Source organism: Podarcis muralis, chromosome 6 (genome assembly GCF_964188315.1).
Source record: "Podarcis muralis chromosome 6, rPodMur119.hap1.1, whole genome shotgun sequence".
Taxonomy (NCBI): domain Eukaryota; kingdom Metazoa; phylum Chordata; class Lepidosauria; order Squamata; family Lacertidae; genus Podarcis; species Podarcis muralis.
In genome coordinates, this window is record NC_135660.1 from 19,491,805 (window position 1) to 19,503,830 (window position 12,026).

Here is a 12,026-nt window from a genome sequence, read left to right on the forward strand (position 1 = left end):
GATTTAACTTTTCTCCTTTCTTTTAACACAATACAATCCCAATTTTTAATCAGATGTTCCCTGGAAATATGATTATTCCTTATTGTTCATATTGATCTATTCCATGTTCATCCTTTAATTTACATTTTATTATGGTTCATTTAGGAGGGACGCGGGTGGCGCTGTGGGTTAAACCACAGAGCCTAGGGCTTGCCGATCAGGAGGTTGGCAGTTCAAATCCCCGTGACGGAGTGAGCTCCCGTTGCTCGGTCCCTGCTCCTGCCAACCTAGCAGTTCGAAAGCACGGTCCCTGCTCCTGCCAACCTAGCAGTTCGAAAGCACGTCAAAGTGCAAGTAGATAAATAGGTACCGCTCCGGCGGGAAGGTAAATGGTGTTTCCGTGTGCTGCTCTGGTTTGCCAGAAGCGGCTTAGTCATGCTGGCCACATGACCCGGAAGCTGTATGCCGGCTCCCTCGGCCAGGAAAGCGAGATGAGCGCCGCAACCCCAGAGTTGGCCACAACTGGACCTAATGGTCAGGGGTCCCTTTACCTTTTATGGTTCATTTATATATTTATTACATGTTTCTCCAAGGAACTTGGTATACATGGTTCACCACCATTTAATTCTCACAACAACCCTGTGAGGTAGGTCAGGAGAAGGAGTAAGGTCACCCAATGAGCTTAACATCTCGGGAAGATATGAATTTGAATCTTGCTGGTGCTAGTCCAACACTCTACACCAAGGGTGAGGAAGATCCAGCCTACCTCTTAGTTTTAAACAGGATACTGCCAGTGTGCTGTAATGGTTAAGAGCGGTAGTCTCGTAATCTGGGGAACCGGGTTTGCGTCTCCGCTCCTCCACATGCAGCTGCTGGCTGACCTTGGGCCAGTCACACTTCTCTGAAGTCTCTCAGCCCCACTCACCTCACAGAGTGTTTGTTGTGGGGGAGGAAGGGAAAGGAGATTGTTAGCCGCTTTGAGACTCCTTTGGGTAGTGATAAAGCGGGATATCAATTCCAAACTCTTCTTCTGCTTCTTCTTCTTTGAGGGAAATTATGTGTTTTAAAGGTATAATGTGTAAGCAGCCGAAGTAGAATGGTAAGACTGGCCCTGCTCATATATAAATGATTTTTTAAAAAAGGATATTAGAATAAGTACCATGGCATAATTATTTCTTTGACACGATCAAAGAGCACGCTCTGTTTTAAAAATAAAACAGTAAATTCCCTTTCTGAGGCTGACCTGCTCATAAACAAAACGTCTGTGCAGTTAACAGAGTCGGTTTCTCTACATAATGGTGTTGCTCCGACTGACCTGCTCAAATAAAAGAGATACATTATGATGGGAGAAGTACTGAGCAGAAGATAATTATCTGAACCAGTGAACTTCCAAGTATCCTTAAAATAGTGTTGTTATTTTTATATATCTGTTGTTTGCTCGAATCTGTCATCATCCGTGACATTTCCCTCTAAAGAGTTGGATGTGTTTGTTTGTTTTTTAAAAGCAGTGTTCAGGAAACCGTGAGAAGTTACCGCACTCTCCTGTCGGGTATACATGAATTTGAAGTTCCTTCATGTTACTTGCCGTATACACAGGGCATGATCCGGTCAAAGTTAAATAGGATCAAGACCATTAAATTGGCTGAACAGGCGAGACTGAGGGAAGCCTATATTTAGACCATGTGGATTGCCAGTGAGAGAGGGTGGGTAGCAGCCTGGCTGATTGCCTCGGATGCATCAGCAAACTCCATTATTATTATTTTTGCATTTATTTATACTGTGCCTTCTTCCCTTATGGGACACATGGCAGCTTATAGATAAAAACAAGAATTGCTAAAAACAAAGAAAAAACAATAATTTAAAAACAAACATTACTAGAATTAAAATTATATACACATATAATGGGACAAGGGTGGTGCTGTGGTCTAAACCACTGAGCCTCTTGGGCTTGTTGATCGTATGGTTGGCAGTTCGAATCTGCATGACTGGGTGAGCTTCCGTTGCTTTGTCCCAGCTCCTGCCAACCTAGCAGTTCGAAAGCATACCAGCATGAGTAGATAAATAGGTACTGTTGCGGCAGGAAGGAAAACGGCATTTCCATGTGCTCTGGCTTCCGTCACGGTGTCCCGTTGTGTTTTGGTCAGAAACGTTTTAGTCATGCTGGCCACATGACCCAGAAAAGCTGTCTGCAGACAAACGGCAGCTCCCTTAGCCTGAAAGTGAGATGAGTGCTGCACCCCATAGTCAAATTCGACTGGACTTAAACATGCAGGGGTCCTTTACCTTACTTTTACATATATAACATCTGGTTAAAACATATCCATAATTCCAGTTAAAAACAATTATGACAGCAGTCCTTTCATTAAAAGCAGTCAATTCCCCAAAGCCTGTTGAAACAAGAAAGTCTTCATCTGCCGGCAGAAAGACAACAAGGAGGGAGACAGTCTAACTTATCCAGGGAGGAACTTCCAAAGGCCAACGCTCTGACCACAACAGTGGCGCTCTTCTTTATAGTATTGTTACAAAAATCGGGTGCCTGCCCCTCTCCTTGCCTGGTTCCTTTGGAGAATGGAAGACATGGCGGAGACTGTTGTGGCTTTAAGAAATATGGTCTATTCGCCTACTTACACCTTCAGTCTGTGTGGAGGGAGCCCAGTTCTTACTGCATGGCCCACAGCAGTGCAGGCAACCTTCCGTCTCCCTGCCCAAGACGGATCTCCCCCCCTTCCTCCTGCTTCTTCTTCCCAGAAACCCTTTTCCCGTGCCCTCAAACATACACCCCGCCACCTTGGTAACGTCTCACTCCCCAATGGCCCATCAACACTGTGGTCACATTCATGGGTTTGCTCTTCCCCCAGCATAAGCCAACCCAGGAATTCCCCGTTTGGCACAGTTCTGAACTTTAATCCATATCCCAATTGATCAAAACCTTCGCATTAATTTCTAGGGTTTGGGGACCCCCCCCCTTAAATCTATAACCGTATAAAGCAGTGGGTAGCCAACATGGTGCTGCTAGCCTTTCTCAACCTGTGGGTCCCCAGGTGATGTTGGACTACAACTCCCATCACCCCTAGCTAGAGCTCAGGGATTATGGGAGTTGTAGTCCAACAACATCTGGAGATCCACAGGTTGAGAACCACAGTGGTGGGACTACAGTTCCCATCAGTCCTAGCTAGGAAGACTAATATAGGTCTTAAAGTAGGGTTGTATTTCCCCTCATCCGTTTTATTATTTTATCTTCCTGTAAACCACTACTGATAGTAGTAGTAGTAGTAGTAGTAGTAGTAGTAGTAGTAGTAGTTGTTGTTGTTGTTGTTGTTGTTGTTGTTGTTGTTGTTGTTGTTGTTGTTGTTGTTGCTGCTGCTGCTGCTGCTGCTGCTGCTGCTGCTGCTGCTGCTTTTTGTAGGCAAGAGGTGTATAAATAAATAATAATGATGACTTCATTGGTAGAGGGCGCAAGAGAGCCCGCCCGCCCTCGAGGACTACAAACCCCAGAATCCCGCGGCGGGGCCTCCCGCCAATCGTACGAGAGCGCTCCTGCGCGAAGGCTCCTGGGATTCGTAGGCAGCGGCGGCCACTAGCCCAGCCCAGTGGGAGGGACCGGCGGCGGAGGCGGCGAGGCTGAGCCAGGTGTCTCGCGGGCGGCCCTCCAGGTGACGGCGGCCGGGGAAGGGGCGGCGGGGCAGCGAGGCGAGGGGCGAGTGGTATCCGGGAGCGCAGCGGAGGCCCGAGGGAGGCGAGGGGCGAGCCGGCCGCTTGGCTGCCTGCTTGGTTGGTTGGTTGGCTAGCCGGCCCGGGGATTGGAGCCGGCGCCTCGCTCCCCTCTTCTTGCAGCAAAGCGGGCGGAGAGGCGCGAGGCGGGCTGCTGCTGCTGCCGCCGCCTTTCTCCCTCGGCGAGGTCGGCCGCCTGAGCATGCAAATCTCTGCAGCAGCTCCGGGATGGTACAGTCGGTGGGTGTCAGGGCTGGGGGAAAGGAAGCGCGTCCCTCCCTCTCTCCCTCCTCCGCGCTTCCCCAGGCATGCACCCCTTCGCCCTCGTGGCCTGCAAACTGGAGCCCGTGCCAGAATCAGAAATAACCCCTCCACAAAAACAAGACACCCCCCCCCCCCAAGAAGTTCATCATCATCGGACGGGCTGCAAAGAGAGCGCATGATGCGGGTGGTCGATGCCTTTTGGGTCTTGCAAAGGAAAAGGCTGCATGGCAGCTGGGTGAGGGAGCCTTGGTGCAAGCGCCCGTGCCGGGGATTTCCTGGGGAGCTACATTATCTTACCAGGAGTGACCAAGCGGGCCTTGTTTTAAAGCCCTGCTCCTTATTTTTAGGACCCTGCAGTTCTGGGGGCTCGCCTTAAGGGCCCTCCTGATTGTGACATTCTGCCTTGTTTTGTTTATTTTACAAGAAACACAACAAAACACCACCCCTGCTTCTTTTTAATAGGACCCAGCTCTACCCACTGAAGGTGATAATAATATTAATAATATAATAATTCATTCCCTTTTGATTTCTACTACTGCTCCTCTATGCTGCTGCCCTGTAATCCTGTCTTGCTTTCCAATGCAGTCCTCCCCTCCTAAAGCCCACGTGGCCCTTTGTTATTTTTTTCTTTTCATTGTTCCTGGTTTTTCCGTGCGCATTCTCCTTGTGGCGTTTTGTGGTTTTTTGTTGTTTTCCTTCGGTACCTTCCAATCTCTCTCTTTCTCTCTCTGCTCCCCTGGAGCCTCTGCTAGCAACTGTTCCGGGCTGCCGCTGGATAAAAGTGTGCTCTGCCTGGAGTTTGCAGACGGCAAAAGCATGAATTGATTTACTGTCCTACTTCGGAGGCATCTCTGGGCAGCTGGGAGCGAGCGCCCGGGAAACAGCAGCAAGAGGAGGAGCAGGCGGGAGAAGGCAGAAGGGGTCCTTTTGTGTCCTCCCTTGAACATAGGCTGTTTCCTCCTCGCCTCCATCCTGGCTGGAAGAGTTCTTTGCAATAGCACACAGAGGCTGACAGATCTCTCTCTCTTGCTGCTGTGTTTTGTTTTGTTTTTAAAGTGCTCGTTTCTCCATCCCCTTCCCCCTTTTTGCTCATGTGCGGATGCTTGTTTTCTTGCAGTTCACCTTCTCCAGAGCCCCGTGCTGGTTGGAAACAGCAGGAGCCAGAAGAAGAGGCAGATCAGCCTGCCCTTGGTTGCACAGAAGTGGTGTGCTGATTTCCTACTACTTTGACACCAGAGCTACTCCCAGCCATCTGTGACTCGAGCTGCCTGAAGCAGTGGTACAGGGAGAGGAGGAGGAGGCAGCTTTAGTAGCCGATGATAACCCTGCCCTCAGTGGGTTTGTATTACCGGAGCATGCACTGATTTGCTGCCTTGTCTTTAGACCCATCCCAATCGCCGGGGTTTGTGCGGGTGTGCGGTGCATGGTCAGGAGGGAGGGGGGGAAATCCACTGTCTCCGTAATAAATGATAGAGGATACAATGACTTTGCTCTCTCTGCTGGGTCGGATCATGCGTTACTTCTTGCTGAGACCAGAGACCCTCTTCCTGCTATGCATCAGCCTGGCACTGTGGAGCTACTTCTTCCATACGGATGAAGTGAAAACCATCGTTAAGTCCAGCAGGGACGCCGTGAAGATGGTGAAGGGCAAAGTGGCGGAGATCATGCAGAATGACCGGCTCGGCGGATTGGATGTGCTGGATGCCGAGTTCTCCAAGACCTGGGAGTTTAAGAACCACAACGTGGCCGTTTACTCCATCCAAGGCCGGAGAGACCACATGGAGGACAGGTTCGAAGTAATCACTGACCTGGTGAACAAGACCCATCCTTCCATATTTGGGATATTTGATGGGCACGGAGGCGAGGCAAGTCTCGGGCTGTTCATTTTGGGGGTTCGGGATTTGCTGCCATTTCCTATTTATTGCCATTGTTTGAGTTAAACAAGTAGCAAAGTTGTTGTTTTACGGTCATTCACACCTCTGGTTTGGGTAGAAGCCATTTAAAGGGTACAGCAGGACAAAAGCCTAGTCTTCCATTCTTTCCTTTTTAAAAATACCTTGCAGTTTGAGAATCCTAGCAGTAATGACTGTGATCACAAACTTGCTCTGTTAAAGCTCTTCTAACCAAGCTATGAGGCTTCACATGCTGCTGCCAGCTGAGTAAAGTCAGCAGATGCTGTAATGGTTGGTTTAAAGGGAAAGTTTATTGAAAGAGGGGGTGCTTTTTATTGTAGGAAAGAAAGGAGCTAGCAGGAGATCCCTAATGTCCCCAGTTGGGGAACAGAACTGAAAAACTTTCTTCTAGCCGACCCAAGGAATTAACCTCGTATCACTGCCTTTATTATTATTATTATTATTATTATTATTATTATTATTTCTGGCCATAGAAGTTTGTTCTTTGTTTACGCCGCGTTCTGTAGCCTTTCTACTTGCCGAGACAGGCTGTTTGTCTTGGACAGCAGTGCAAATACCATGTGTCGCTCCCTTCCTCTTTGCAAGGGATGCCTGGAAAGGTTGCTGTAGCTTTTTTACATTGCAGGGTGCGCGGGTGGGCTTGGGGAGTGGCAGAATCGGCTAGTGACACCCTAGCTGCAGACCTATTATCTGTGTCGGGTTAATCAGCGATGAAATACAAGGAGGTTTTCCTCCCTTTTCTTTTGCTTGTATGCTAAGAGTGGCTGGGGGAAGTGACAGGGTGCTGGGGGAGGAATCTTGCTGGTGTGTTAAATGAAATACTTGGTGCACCACCTGAAGTGCTTTGCTTGTGTTTGTTTTTATTCTGCCTCTGTTGTGCTATGATCTGAGGGTCTTCGGGTTTCCTACAGCTGTTCTGGCAAGTCAGACTTGCCGGGAAAGCTGTGACAGCGATCTGGCACAAATCGAGGTCCCCAAGGGTAGCAGCTGTTCTCATAACTCCTGATAGGCTGCACCTCTTGCGCTCCTTCTGTGCACTCACCACACTGGGGGAGGGGGGGCTCTAACAGCCCCAGCCTAAGCTTATGTTCTTCCTCGGAAGTAAGGCTCATTTGCACCCAGTAAGTGGGCATAGATCTGCAGCCCAAATCTCCAGGGATAGCAGGATGCAGACTATCCCTATGACTGGGACTTTGTTTTAGGAACAACCACTGTGGGTTTAAGAATCAACCAAATTTCAGATTAGTTATTTGTTGAAGTCTTTTATTACTGATACCATGTAACGGATGTTGATGTTTGGTTAAGATAAACATTTTTATTTTGTTTTTCAAAGAAGGGAAGCAAATGCTTGTGTGTTTGTGTGATTGTAAGCTGCCTGGAGTCCCAAATTCTTTTCTACAGGCCACCTTACAAAAATCAGGAGCTGTGCAAGAACACGGTAGCATTTTTCTGTGGCTCCCCACTCATTTTGATGGGTTCTTTTCTCAGGAGAAATGCCTGGTGGATTGTGTCACTCTTTAAAAAGTAGAAGCATTTCAAGCTAAGTATAAACTTTTATAGCCCAGAGCCCTTTGAAAACCATCTCTTCTCTATCCCAACTCATCCCCCCAGAAACCCCTTGTGTTGAAATTTGGTAGCTTTATGTACGTTAGTTAAATCCAGATTTGTGGCAGAAATATAGCTTAGCAAAACCTTTCTTCCTAACCAGTTTAGAATATTATTTCTCTCCACCACCACCCCGGCAAAAAAAATTCTAGCTAAGCGCTGTCTGGTGCACTGAGTTCTGTTTACAGTAAGCTTTCCATCATGCTTTTAAAACAGAATGCTAGCATTGAACTTTTTGCTCAGTGTGTAATAATGAGTCTTCTTTTGTTGTATCAGATGGTATTTCACTTATAGGAGTAAATTGCATTAGTATATTTGACCTCAGGTGCCATTATTTTAAAATTTAGGTGTTTGTGACTGCATGAAGAGCAGTGATGTTAAAATATATGGGTCGTGAATAGTCCTTGTTTGTTATTGCAGGAAGCTGATTATACGGGGGGGAAATCCTTTTTTGCCCTTATAGGTCACACAGTGTGGAGGACCAGTGACTGCTAGCTCTGATGGCTGTACCACCTCCAGGAGCTGAGGCAGCTTGTCTCTGAAGACCAGTTGCTGGAGAACCACAGCAGGAGAGGGCTATCTCTTGCATTGGGGGTGGGAGTTACCTATAGGTATCTGTTTAGCCATTGTGGGACACAGGGTACTGCATTAGATAGACTTTTTGTTGTGATCCAGCCAGACTCTCCTTAACGCTCTTTTGCTGCTTCTTAACTCCTCCATTCTACTCGGAATCAAGAGCAAAAAAAGCATATGGAAGTTTCCATCCTTTTAACACGTACTTTTGGACAAAAGCGTATTGTCTCCTAATCTGGAGTGCTTGAGCTTAGGTGTTAGTCAAAGGATGCAATCACGGAACCGGAATTTCTTGAAATGGGTTACCTGTAAGCTCCTTGTGGGTGGAGGGTGGAGTCTCAAGACTGGGAAGATGTTGGAGAGTATTTCAGCTGACTGTCTGTGATGTAGTGGGGAGGTAACAGAGCTGGAAAACAGGCAGTCTGAATTTATTCTGGCTAAGTGGAGAGATTGGCTCATGCAATCAGGTATTGGGTTCCTGTCTTCTAGATGTCAGTGCACATTACACGAATCTGCCCCTCTAAAGATGAAATGGCCAAAAATGTTGGTACCTATGAACAATTCCCCCGGATATAAGGCAGAATGTTTTGCAAATGAAATATCCAGAATTGGAGGAGCACTGGGTTTTTAGGTAATACAGTGGTACCTCGGGTTACATACGTTTCAGGTTACATATGCTTCAGGTTACAGACTCCGCTAACCCAGAAATAGTGCTTCAGGTTAAGAACTTTCCTTCAGGATGAGAACAGAAATCGTGCTCTGGCGGTGCGGCAGCAGCAGGAGGCCCCATTAGCTAAAGTGGTGCTTCAGGTTAAGAACAGTTTCAAGTTATGTACGGACCTCGGGAACAAATTAAGTACTTAACCCGAGGTACCACTGCAGTAATAACAGTTAATCTGCAGAGGAACTATTTGGTGGAATTCTGTGATGGCATCATAGCTGTGGAACTCCCTAAGGAAGTTCCATTTTGCTTCCTCCATGGTTTTTCAGCAGGAAACCAAAGCAGTCCTCTTCAGGGGGGGCTTTTTGGGGGGGGGGTTGCCTTGATTAGCTCCTGTTCTTGATCCTGCTGCTCTGTTCCATACTTCTGCATTTCTAGTATGTTTTTGTATTAATTTATATTGTGTCTAATATGCCTTGTTAGCTGCATTGGAAACTTGGATGAAAGATAGGTTACAGTTGCCTTTTAATCAGCGAAGTGTTAGGAGTGGATGATGTTACTCTGTAGCAGCTGGTTATCTGCTCAGAATGCATTTAAGCTCTCTGCGATCTTTTAGCACCCCCAGTCCTTTGTTTGTCCTCGCCTTCTTCCTCTGTATAGTATTGCACACTTGTTGTTAACAGGCCTCATTGAAAATGACAGTGTTAAATGTGTGTTTTTATGGGTGGACCTGGGGAAATAAATAGTTGATAGGATGGCTGAGCTAGGGGGCAGCTGTGGGGTTTTGTTTTTTAAAAAAGTGTGGTAACCATTTGCTCTTGATTTCATCACAGACAAGTCGTCAGGTGGTGATATTCCACTTCCTAACTCGCTGTTTACAGCCAGTGTGCGTATCACTACCGTGCAAAATTTTGGCCGCCTCACTGTGAGGGTCATAACATTTGAAGCAGCCATTAAAAAAAGCAGCTCCCAGTATGTTTCCGAGCAATGCGCTCTACGTGGGGCTACCTTTGAAGGTGACCCGGAAACTACAACTAATCCAGAATGCGGCAGCTAGACTGGTGACTGGGAGCGGCCGCCGAGACCATATAACACCGGTCTTGAAAGACCTACATTGGCTCCCAGTACGTTTCCGAGCACAATTCAAAGTGTTGGTGCTGACCTTTAAAGCCCTAAACGGCCTTGGTCCTGTATACCTGAAGGAGCGTCTCCACCCCCATCATTCTGCCTGGACACTGAGGTCCAGCGCCGAGGGCCTTCTGGTGGTTCCCTTGCTGCGAGAAGCCAAGTTACAGGGAACGAGGCAGAGGGCCTTCTTGGTAGTGGCGCCTGCCCTGTGGAACGCCCTCCCACCAGATGTCAAAGAGAAAAACAACTACCTGACTTTTAGAAGACATCTGAAGGTAGCCCTGTTTAGGGAAACTTTTAATGTTTGACACACTATTGTATTTTAATATTTTGTTGGAAGCCGCCCAGAGTGGCTGGGTAACCCAGCCAGATGGGCGGGGTATAAATAATTTGTTGTTGTTGTTGTTAAAAAAGGGTTAGAAAAGGTGTTCTGGTCTTTGCATTTTTTCTGCTATGTGTACACAGGCTTGTTGCTGTGTTAAAAACTTTTGCTGCATGCCGATTTGAACGAAGCACAGAATTGTAGCAGGGGCTTTTTAGGTGTACCACATTGTGCCTGATGCAGGAAATTGGGATAAAGCCAGTGTGGTATAGTGGTTAGAGTGTTGGACTATGACCCCGGGAGCTCAGGGTTCAAATCCCATTCAGCCATGAAGCTCACAGCTCACCTCGGGCCCCTTGCCATTTTTCAGCCTAGCTCACCTCAAAGCATTGTTGTGAGGATAAAATTGGGGGAAGGTAAACTTTGTACACTACCTTGAGCTTCTTGGAGGGAAAGGTGGGATCTAAATGCTATAATAAATAAATAAATAACAAAGTGTACACCCAGCAGATGGTTGTCAAACCTCAGTGGGACCCTTTCAGTTTTGCCTTTAACAGTATAGTAGCAGTAAATGCCATTTGGCTCTGTCCTGTGCTCTTTGTTGTTGTTTAGCCGTTTAGTCGTGTCCGACTCTTCGTGACACCAGGCACTCCTGTCTTCCACTGCCTCCCACAGTTTGGTCAAACTCATGCTGGTAGCTTCGAGAACACCGTTTGCCTTGTAGCTTTATGAACATATGATTTATATATATGCGAGACCTCAGAATTCCTATAACAAGGGGATGAACTATATATTTATATTGTATCCTCTTTCTGTTGTTGTTGTTTTAATCTGCTACCTTCTAAAACCATTTTATTACAGAGTAAAGTAGGATTTTGATAACAAAAGTTTTTTTTTATTTTTGGAGCCTTCTGTGAAGCCCCTCTCGGTCTCTTTTAAAGTAATTTTGCTAAATACGTAACTAGAGTCCCTCTTTTCAAATAAATGAAAAAAACTTAAATAGCTCATCATTCTTATACGAACAAAGTGTCTGCTCTTCTTTGCAAGTGAGGTAGACGTAAGTGGTTTTCCTGTCTTGGGTTCCCACCCACAAAGGAAACAAATTTTGCATAAAAGCAAATAAGTGGTGTTATTGGAGCAGGGTGTACCTGCTACATGCGACTGACATTTTTAATCGTTCAATTTGTGTGAGAGTTACTTTTATCAACACAAGCTTTCTTTATTCGAATGGTCTGGGAAAGAAACAGCATAATGGATTCTTTTACAAAAGAGGGAATATTTTTAGTTGTCTTTTCCCTCATTTTTTTTTCCCAATGGCATTTTTGTGTACCTTCTGAATGCCTGAATAGAAAAATGCATGAAATGGGACTTAATAACTATTCAAGTAGCATAGCTTAATATACACTCAGAACTGTATTTTCTTAGGTCCTTGTAAGTGGCTACTCTTGCTAGTTTTCCCTTCACTTCAAAGGACAAGTAATGACAGTGTGGGTCTCTGATTTACTTGTGTAAAGATTTGTTTGGAAAGACAAATTTGCTCTTGTGGGGGGGGGGAGTTCTTTGATGCTGGAAGTGCCTTGATCACGTCTGCCTTGCTGATTAGCCTAGCTTGTTCAGTTTTAGGCCCCCAGGACAGAAAGTTACCAACCAATTAAGAGTACTTGCTGGTACTCAATGTTAAATATAGTATCGGTGGGGAGATGGAACATAGGAAGAAACGGTCTTACACATAGTTAGAACTTTGGTCCATCTAGATCAGCAATTTCTGCATTGAGTTGTCGGTCCTGAATGGGGTAACTGTGCCCCTAAAGGTCTAGGTGCTCAGCCTGGGGCCAGGTTAATTCTGTGTCCAGGGCAGCTGTCTACTAGC

General features: G+C 46.4%; 1 protein-coding gene across 5 annotated transcripts in view; it reads left to right on the forward strand.

Annotated features, from left to right (window-relative positions):
* The first annotated feature begins 3,538 nt into the window (after window positions 1-3,538).
* Window positions 3,539-12,026, forward strand: part of PPM1L (protein phosphatase, Mg2+/Mn2+ dependent 1L) — a 173,353-nt gene continuing 164,865 nt past the window's right edge. Inside the window, exons 1-3 of one of the 5 annotated variants that reach the window (XM_077929809.1) lie at window positions 3,617-3,632; window positions 4,379-4,438; window positions 5,072-5,823. In XM_077929809.1, coding sequence (XP_077785935.1) covers window positions 5,421-5,823 — 403 coding nt within the window. In that variant the 5' untranslated portion in view covers window positions 3,617-3,632; window positions 4,379-4,438; window positions 5,072-5,420. The other 4 variants (XM_077929807.1, XM_077929811.1, XM_077929810.1 and 1 more) reach the window with 4 other exon arrangements.